This window comes from Osmerus mordax, chromosome 14 (genome assembly GCF_038355195.1).
Source record: "Osmerus mordax isolate fOsmMor3 chromosome 14, fOsmMor3.pri, whole genome shotgun sequence".
NCBI classification, from domain to species: Eukaryota; Metazoa; Chordata; class Actinopteri; order Osmeriformes; family Osmeridae; genus Osmerus; species Osmerus mordax.
This window is the reverse complement of record NC_090063.1, coordinates 6,696,255-6,706,503: the sequence shown is the minus strand read 5'-3', so window position 1 is coordinate 6,706,503 and position 10,249 is coordinate 6,696,255. Positions and strand designations below refer to the sequence as shown.

Here is a 10,249-nt window from a genome sequence, read left to right as displayed (position 1 = left end):
AGGCACCAGAGAGTACAGTCACACTACAGCACACACACACACACACACACACACACACACACACACACACACACACACACACACACACACACACACACACACACACACACACACACACACACACACACACACACACACACACACACACACACACACACACACACACACAGGTGATCCAAGAGACTATTACTGTCCCAGACTCAGGAATGCTGCTCTTTGAAAGGACGGGACTTTCCAAACTTCAAGAGGAAAAAACTCCAACCTGCAGCCAGACCAGAGCAGGGGAACAGGAGAGAGGAGAGGAAAAGGAGATGGAAAGAGGGAGAGGCAGAGAGAGACGGACGGAGAGAGGGGCCGAGCGAGCAGAACAGGTAGAGACATGGGGCGTTGGGTTTGTCCTGTTCCCAGGGGTTTATGGGTACTGCAGTCCAAGGCGGGCAGAGAAGCGGACCCAGCAAGGCACTAAAACAGAAATTAAACACCTGTTCTTTACAGGAACGTACATGGGTAATACTGCACATTGCCCTGGCAGGAGATCTGAGGGCGTAACGACTAGGCCATGCCAGCCCCTCATTAGCAGGGCAGGGAGACCCCGCCATGACCCCTGGTGTCCTGGCCCTTCTTGGACGTGCCCCTGGGGGGGGGGGGGGTGGGGGGGGGGGGTTCACAAAACCGTCCTAGCAAGACCAGAACAGGGTCCCTGACCGAGATTCAGACCAGGCCCACCAGGGCCTGCTTCAGACCTGTGTGTGTGTGTGTGTGAGCAACTCACCAGCAATGTTGACGGAGGAGATGAAAGCAGCGAGAACAGCCAGGGTCTCGGCGGTGCTGGTGGGGGCCAAGCCTCCACCCATGAGAGACAGACCGCCCACAGCAGTCAGACCTGGGAGAGAGAGACACACAGAGAGGTTTAGGTCGGTTGTTAAAGAGCAAAAGTTACAATCCTTCATTTAAAGTATGAATCACCTATCCTCCTCCTCCCACCCTCCCCTCCCCCTCCCCTCTCCCTGCTCCTACCCCCCCCAGAGGAAATCCTGATAACCATCGCGGCTGTAATCATTACCAGGCAGGCAGCAGCCTAACTAGACACACTTAGCCCAATGTATGTGTGTGTGTGTTTGCGCACGCGTTTCCTGTCCCTCTCTGGAATTCCAGGGCAACAGTTGGTCACATGCAAGCAGCAGAACAAAGGAGAGCGAGCTGGGTACCTTACTGGCACAGGAAACACTACAGACCACCTTCTCTCTCTCTCTTTCTCTCTCTCTCTCTCTCTCTCTCTCTCTCTCTCTCTCTCTCTCTCTCTCTCCCCATCTCTCTCTCTCCCCCCCCTCTCTTTACTAAACCAATCCCCATCAAAGACCCATGATGCCTTCCAGCACCATGTCCTCACCGCTTAGCTCCCCCCCCCCCCTCCCCCCCCTTCCTCCAGGACATGGAGATCTCAGACATCAGCAGCAGGTCATCAGGAGGCAGATCCTCAGCCTGTGACGTCTGGGCGTAGTCACGACTGACACCAGTCAGAGAGACCGAGGTCTCTCTTTGCCACACACACACATTTCACACAGAGAGAAAGAGAGAGAGAAAGAGAGGTTTAACTAATTAACAGGAAGTGTGCAGTAGGTCCTGCTAATCGCTCTGCAGGATATCCCAGCATGCCCCTGTGATGTTGCTGTCTGGGAAACCTAGGGCATATAGACAAGCACAGACACACACAACGTGTGTGTGTGTGTGGTCTTTAAAGAGACCCCAAGAGTGCTATAGCTCACACAGACAGCTTGGCTCTTCCGCCTCCTACCCTCGACAGCAATCAAAGTGTGTGAGAACACACACACACCCTCAGTGTTAACCCAGGGTTATAAAGAGGTTGCCTATGTGTGAAACAGGATCAAGGGAGGGGAGGAGGGATGGAGAGGAGAAGCCAGGCAGAGAAGGTGCTCTTTGAAGTGGCTTTCAGAGCCCGAGCCAGACTGCTGATCACACACCCTCATCCTGCCTACAAGTCAGGTTACCACGGCAGCCGTCCAGCCATCGGTCTGACGGCAGGGAGGAGGAGGAGGAGTCTGGGAGCAGGAGGAATGAGGAGCAGAGAGACTGGACAGCCTGTCCGTTATGTGTCACCTGAGATGGCGTTGGTGACAGACATGAGAGGCGAGTGCAGAGCGGGGGTCACCCCCCAGACGGTGTGGTACCCCACGATGCCCGCCAGGCCGAAGGTGGTGACCATCTGGGTGAAGGCGGCGTCGGGCGCGGCCAGGCCCAGACCCAGCAGAGTGGTGAAACCTGGGGGGCAGACAGCACAGTAACCCTCACTGACCCAGCACATGTCAAACACAACAGAGCTGAACATTGTGTGTGTGTGTGTGGCGGGGCTCACCTCCAGTGTACATGCCGGCCGTGGTGAGGGTGGGTGTGTGTGTGTGTGTGTACACATGAGGGTGTGTGTGTGGCGGGGCTCACCTCCAGTGTACATGCCGGCCGTGGTGAGGGTGGGTGTGTGTGTGTGTGTACACATGAGGGTGTGTGTGTGGCGGGGCTCACCTCCAGTGTACATGCCGGCCGTGGTGAGGGAGTGTGTGTGTGTGTACACATGAGGGTGTGTGTGTGGCGGGGCTCACCTCCAGTGTACATGCCGGCCGTGGTGAGGGAGTGTGTGTGTGTGTGTACACATGAGGGTGTGTGTGTGGCGGGGCTCACCTCCAGTGTACATGCCGGCCGTGGTGAGGGTGGCCTTGAAAGGGGACACGGCCGCTGCCTTGGCCTTCTGCAGCTCCTGCACACTCGGAGGCTTGGGGGGGGCGGCCACAGGGATGTTGTTGGGCTGGGGGGCCGGGAACAGGTTCTTACCATTCTGAAAGAGACAGAAGGGAGGGAGGGAGGGGACAGGGGGAAGGGGGGGGGGAGACATGACAAGGATGAGGGTGAGATAATAATCCATCTGAAAAATAACAAAGGTCTCAAGCTTCTGTGAACCCAGACCAGGTATTCCAATCTGAGATCAAAGGAGGGCTCTATTTGATAGTGTCTCTATTACAGGAACATCAGCAGTTCCACTGGTGGCTCATGGATCATGTTCACAGCAGACTGCATAAGTCATCATCAGCCAGCAGGCCAAGGGCTGGAACACACACACACACACACACGCATGGCACGCCACAATCCATCACCATGCCTGGCCCACTACGCAGAGAACACACTACTAAACAACACCTAACCTCTGTCTGTCTGTGTGTGAGACAGAACCCCTAATCACCAGCAGGACTACAGCAGTGATGACTAAATAAGTCCAGCTGTTACCAAGACTATCCTATCAAATGAATCATACAAACATTTCTCTCTTGACCTCCTCTCGTTGACCTCTTATTCCCATCGCGTGCCACGCTCTAAGATGTAGCACCCGTGGTGTAGGAGCCACGGCCGCGGCGGCCTCCAGGCGCGAGTGTGGTACCTGCATGACGATGGACCCCCGCACCACGTGGTCCATGGTCCCGTAGTCAAACTGCTCCTTGACGTCAAAGTAGAAGTTGTCCTTGTCTGGGGAGATGGCCCGGATCAGCTTGATCACGTTGTTGGAGTACAGGGTGCTGGACTGGGTGGGCAGGCGGCTGGGCAGGTCAGTGTAGCCGATGTGGGTCACACCCTGGAACACACACACCACCCAGCCCAGGTTACACTGTTCATCTGGTGTACAGGCAGCTACAACTTGGTTTACCTGGTCACCTGACTACCAAACACCCCTGGTTACCTGGTGTCCAGACTACCAAACAGCCCTGGTTACCTGGTGTACAGACTACCAAAACAGCCCTGGTTACCTGGTGTCCAGACTACCAAACACCCCTGGTTACCTGGTGTCCAGACTACCAAACAGCCCTGGTTACCTGGTGTACAGACTACCAAAACAGCCCTTGTTACCTGGTGTCCAGACTACCAAACAGCCCTGGTTACCTGGTGTACAGACCACCAAACAGCCCTGGTTACCTGGTGTCCAGACTACCAAACAACCCTGGTTACCTGGTGTCCAGACCACCAAACAGCCCTGGTTACCTGGTGTCCAGACTACCAAACAACCCTGGTTACCTGGTGTCCAGACTACCAAACAGCCCTGGTTACCTGGTGTACAGACTACCAAACAGCCCTGGTTACCTGGTGTACAGACTACCAAACAACCCTGGTTACCTGGTGTCCAGACTACCAAACAGCCCTGGTTACCTGGTGTACAGACAGCTCCCCAGGTACGGTGGTCTCTATGTTGCCCCCAGCCTCGGCTGCCAGGTCCACCACCACAGAGCCATCCTTCATTGTCTCAACCATGTCCTTGGTTATCAGGATGGGCGCCCGGCGACCTGCACACACACACACACACACGTCAAACCCTGAGTGAATGTCCCTTTTGCAAGACCTACCAGACATGATTGATCCCAGGTCTTAGTGGAGGTAGAGAGGATCCTGAAACCAACTGGGTCAAAGAATGGAAGTATGTGTGTGTGGAGTGTGTGTGTCCTGACCAGGAATGAGCGCCGTGCTGATAAGGATGTCCACCTCCGTGCACTGCTTGGCGAACAGCTTCATCTCAGCCTCGATGAACTCCTTGGACATCTCCTTGGCGTAGCCCCCCTGGCCCTCCCCCGACTCCTCACAGTCCACCTCCAGAGGCTCCGCCCCCAGGGACTTGAACTGCTCCAGGGCTGCCGCTCTGGGGGGGGTGGGATAAAGAGGGTAGGTGAAGGGACACACACATCAAACGCCATGGCAGAGTGATGCAGAAATGTACATTTACACACACACACACACACATCCACTTCTACCAGTTATATTACATGGGATGGTACTGCTTGGCCTCCTAAGACCTCCAGTCTCCAGCCCGTTTCTTCTCATTACTCTCATCTCACCCTGTATTGCCGTAGGTGCTGCTGCAGCCTAGTGGACAGTTGGAGAACTGACCACTCCTAATTTTGTTAAGAGTCAGTCAAGTGTGTAAGCCAATCCTTTCACCCTGACCAGGGTCAAGTTAACCAATATAAGTCCAATTAAGTTGATCTCCTCTCTGGTCTGGAGAGAGGGAGGTAGCACTCAGTGTGGGTGTGTGTGTGTACATATGAATTTGGTTTTGTTCTTGTTGATAAAAATGTGACTAGTGTAGAAGTACAACTAAAAGGATTAGTTCAGATAGGATAAAAAGGTATTTATGAAAAAGAATTACAATATAGAACCATATAGGATTTAGATTAAACTGCTAGGAAACTGTTAAAAGGAGCAAGACCAAGATTTCCGGACGTGTACTTGTACAAACAAACTTGAATGTTAAAACTCCAAAGCGTGCGTGTGCCTACCCACCTGGTGTCGAAGCCCCTGACGATGGCGCCCATGGCCCTGGCTGTGCCCGCTGCTGCCAGTCCTGCCACCCCTCCTCCGATGATCAGCACCTGGAGGGGGAGGGGGGGGAGATGTAGCAAACAGGACAGTACAGCAGACCAGTGTATGGATGTAGTGTAGTATGAATGAAGTACAGGGAGTAGTAGTAGTAGTAGGAAGCCAGCAGCACACCTTGGCTGGAGGAACTTTCCCTGCCGCTGTGATCTGGCCGGTGAAGAAGCGTCCAAAACTGTTGGCTGCCAGAACCACAGACTTGTACCTGTGGCGGAGGAGAGGGGGACACAGTCAGCTGACAGTACTGTACTCCCAGACTGTAAAGACTGTGTTTTTGTGGATATATACCCCGACACTGCGCCAGTGAGACACCCAGACATCAGAGTAACTGAGCCAGGAGAGATGGATATACCCGACATCATGTCTCATGTGTTTCTCCTACCCTGCTATGTTGGCCATGGAGCTGAGGGCGTCGTATCCCTGGGCGATGGTAACCCGGGGGACCTGGTCCATGGCGACCACGGTTGTGTTCTTCTGGGCCAGTAGGTCCAGCAGGTCGGGGTTCTGGGCGGGGTAGATAAAGCTCACCAGCGTAGCTGCATCCTTCATCAGGTCCACCTCATGGGCCCCCAGCTCCGGGTTAAATATGGGGGCGCGCACCTGGGGGAGTGTGTGTGTGTGTGTGTGTGGGGGGGGGGAAGTGAGGGCCAGACACACACATATCAATATAGAAACACAGATACACACTCCAGACCCCAAAAGCAATCTCCACCTTATTACTGCATTATATCTGTGAGTAACAGGATTGTTCTAAAGCCCCAAATAGACCTCCCAGATGTTCTCCCCCACCCCAGCCACCTGCACTGTCCTCTGCCCCTTACTCTACACTCCCTCCCTTTCTCTTCCCCCTCTTTCACCTCTGCCACCTGTAGAGCAGGCTCTGCTCCTCTCTACATCTAACCCTCCCTCCCTCCCTCGCTCCCTCCCTCTTACCTTGAGCAGTACGTCTGAACCCAGGACCTCTTTCACGCCAGCGATGGAGGCACCAGCCTGTGTGTACTGCTCGTCGGGGAACTTGGAGGGCTCTCCGGCGCCAGACTGCACCACCACGTTGAAGCCCTGCTTGATGAGAGCCTGCACACCGGCCGGGGACAGCGCCACTCGCCGCTCGTTCTGGAAGATCTCTTTGGGGACGCCCACAGTCAGCTGCTTGTAGGGGACGCCTGGGGGTGTGGGGTCAGACCACGATCACATCAGAGCACATCTGTGGCTGGTCGCCGGAGCGGAGGAGAAATGGTTCCTCTCTAGCTGACTGCACAGACTGACGCTAAACCATGATGAGTGACAAACCAGACTGAGTGGACAGGCTGGTTTGTGGTTTGAGTGGACAGGCTGGTTTGTGGTCTGAGTGGACAGGCTGGTTTGTGGTTTGAGTGGACAGGCTGGTTTGTGGTCTGAGTGGACAGGCTGGTTTGTGGTTTGAGTGGACAGGCTGGTTTGTGGTTTGAGTGGACAGGCTGGTTTGTGGTCTGAGTGGACAGGCTGGTTTGTGGTTTGAGTGGACAGGCTGGTTTGTGGTTTGAGTGGACAGGCTGGTTTGTGGTCTGAGTGAACAGGTTGGTTTGTGGTCTGAGTGGACAGGCCAATCCACACATGACAGAGGTCATATGCTGCTCCTATGGAAAATTCCACAGCTGCAGGACTACTGTGTCTATACATAAACAGGCAACGGACTCACTCACTCAGACCTGACTGCCCACTGATTGGTTGGCAAGAATAGAATTTCCCAGCTGTCACTGAAGCAAGATAATCACAGGAAACCGAGACAGTGTTCACCGTCATTCAGACATCTACATGTGTGTACACACACCCACCCACCCGACCTTGGGACTGGAAGCACACCTGGCTGGTTCCAACAGGAACTAGACCAGGAGCAGTCAGGTTGTTCAGACAGCTTTACTATTAGCAGGGACAGATATCATGGTCAGGGTGCAAACTGCTAGCCAGAGTGTATTTAGGCTACTCAGCAGCATGGTAGGTGAAGGTAGGTAGGTGAAGGTAGGTAGTTACCTGGGGAGGCACAGCGCCACAGAGCAGACTGGGTCCTGAAGAAGCGCAGGCATGGCGTCTTGACGGAGGCAGCGTTGGGGAGTTTCACACAGGCCACCCCACTGAGCAGGGGGGCCGAGCAGCTGGAAGCCACCACACGCAGGAGGCTCGCCATGGCTGACACACGCACACACCGATGGAGCTAGACAGCCTGACAAACCTCCTCCTACCTGAGAGGAGAGGGGCACACGAGAGAGAGAGAGACAACATTGAGGGGGACAGAGGGTAGGAGGAGAGTTAGAGAGCGAGCGAGAGAGAATGGGAGGAGATGGGTGTTAACATTTTTTCTTTGACCCATACTTCTGGCATTGTCTAACCCCCACACGTCACTAGCTTAGCTCCATCAAACACACACACAATTCTTCAGCTCATGCCACAGTAGCCTACGGGAATGTGTCTCAATGTCCTTGTGTTGAACACATGTGTAGAATTATGCAATAGGTCACATTTACATTTAGTCATTTAGCAGACGCTCTTATCCAGAGCGACTTACAGTAAGTACAGGGACATTCCCCCCGAGGCAAGTAGGGTGAAGTGCCTTGCCCAAGGACACAACGTCATTTGACACGGCCGGGAATCGAACTGGCAACCTTCTGATTACTAGCCCGCTTCCCTAACCGCTCAGCCACCTGACTCCCTTCAAGACAATATTGCTGAAGTTAAACTTAACTTTGCTCCATATAGCCCCTCTGTCTGGGACTGATGACACACTACTCCACCTCCTTCCTCATAGGTTGTCTACCTCGAGCCAACACTACTGTAGAAGCACACTCACACTTGCCAATACAACACGATATTTATGACTTGAGGCACAGTGACATACTGTACTGTAGACTATAGTCTCCTAGACAGTCATACACACTAACACACTAGTCTTGGCACAGACATGATAAACATCTAACCAATACTAAAGCAGCTGCAGAGATGGTTAAGAAAGTCAAGGACAGGCCTGGAAAAGTCCTTAATACCATCAAGCCCCCTTCTGCTCTCCCTCCCCCTCTTTGACACTGGTCCCTGCATGATATTTTTGTTTGATATTTTGTCCGAGAGAACTGACAGTCTCAACACTGGCAGACTAGTTCAATGTGGAGTGTGTCAGCTCCTGGGAGGCTGAATCCTGTATTGATTACAACAGTCAATACTTATCTCTGCTGCCCATGCAGAACAACCCTGCAAACAAGGCCAGCTCCATTCTACTGTGTCCCTGTTCTCATTTCCTTAATAGAACTTAATAGACATAATTACACATGTACTTCAATCAAATCAGGCAGTGTCCTCAGGCGGTATTGGTCACCTGTTTGTTTCTCACCATGGGAACAGCTAATATAGTGACGACAAACTAACCGTCGTTGTTACCTACTGCTATTAGGTTTCATATGTTTCATATTATGCAGCACGTTATCAGCTGAATGTCTCTGAAATTATAAATATAAAAGGGCTAGCTAGAGCAGCAACAAGAGGTGCAGGGGAGGGGGGCTTCTGCAGCCCACTCCGAAGACAAAAGCATATGTCCGACTTTAAAACAAGACCACCACGTCAGCAGTAGGCTATACAATGTGATTAGTTGGCAGTTGTTTGTATACATTCGTTCATTTTAACCTTGCAGAAAGTCAAGCCGTATCCCATCGTTTTTGAATATAATTTAATGCACGTTTGTTTATACGTGAAAGGTTATGTGAAGGCAATGGCGCACTGGGAAATCAAAGCTCTAGTACTGTAGTATACTGCTCGCTATATAGATCATAACTTAAGCTTGTTGATGATGCAGCTATTTGAAATTGTCTCGATAAGCTATCTGCCTATTTGGAAACATTCAAGAACAAATAAATAGCCTAGTTTATCACAATTCGAACATAAAATGTATACTTCGTTTTAAATTGATAGAGGGACTCTGATGAACGTGTCCACATTCTAACCGGATTGCCAGCCATCTGTCTGTGGATTTGGATAGAGGGCGGGCGCATCTGTAGCCGACCATCACTTTCCTTTCCAAAAGCGTCTTGCTGCAAAACTAGAGCTAGCTGGCTAGCAAGGATTTGCTACAATAACAACTACACTATATATGTTAGTGCACCACGCACTTCCAATATATGCACGCACACATATTCGCTTATATAATAGCTTTGTTAATTGCTCAATAGTGACAAATTCTAAGTTGTGTCAACTTAAACGACTGACCTTTGCAGAGAGAGCCTTGCTTTTGTGCGGCACAGTCAAACTTTCGGTGCACCCGGAAGATATACTGTACGCTTCACTCTTCAACGTACTTATTGGATCAGGAGCCCTGTACCCGGGTGCGTGTTTTGACTGACAAGATTCAGAACCACACTGTTTACAGCAGTCAGCAAGGAACATTAATAATTAAAATCCAATTATTTTGAGTTTGTACACAATCGTCGATTATTCAATGGATTCCATTTTTTATTCATTCAGAGATTAATTCAACCGGAATATTAAAAAATTGTAGGCCTACACAGTTACAGAATAATTAAAACACGTAAAATAGTCTAAAGACAATAGGAGCGATTAATATAATAATATGAGTCCGCCTTGGGATATAGATAGAATAGGATGTAGATATTGTCTACATTTATCTGCAGGAAATATCTTAGTTTATAAGCTGACTAACAGAGAGAAATACGTTACAGGTGGAAATACTTTAAGTAGCAGCAGCGTTCGCTTGGTGTCGCATGCAAATACTATCCAGCAGAGAGCGCCGTCCTCCTATGTCCCTATCGTTGAAACAGTTTGAGAAATAATGTCAAGGTTGGAGTGA

The 10,249-nt window shown here is 51.5% G+C and overlaps 1 protein-coding gene across 1 annotated transcript in view; it reads right to left on the bottom strand.

Moving 5' to 3' along the window:
- Positions 1 to 9,699, bottom strand: part of nnt (nicotinamide nucleotide transhydrogenase) — a gene marked incomplete in the record, with an annotated part of 17,434 nt that extends 7,735 nt beyond the window's left edge. Inside the window, 12 exon segments of the mRNA XM_067250768.1 lie at positions 773 to 883; positions 2,119 to 2,280; positions 2,695 to 2,848; positions 3,446 to 3,637; positions 4,207 to 4,340; positions 4,503 to 4,690; positions 5,332 to 5,420; positions 5,542 to 5,629; positions 5,807 to 6,024; positions 6,358 to 6,587; positions 7,435 to 7,643; positions 9,652 to 9,699. Coding sequence (XP_067106869.1) covers positions 773 to 883; positions 2,119 to 2,280; positions 2,695 to 2,848; positions 3,446 to 3,637; positions 4,207 to 4,340; positions 4,503 to 4,690; positions 5,332 to 5,420; positions 5,542 to 5,629; positions 5,807 to 6,024; positions 6,358 to 6,587; positions 7,435 to 7,588 — 1,720 coding nt within the window.
- Positions 9,700 to 10,249: the final 550 nt, after the last annotated feature.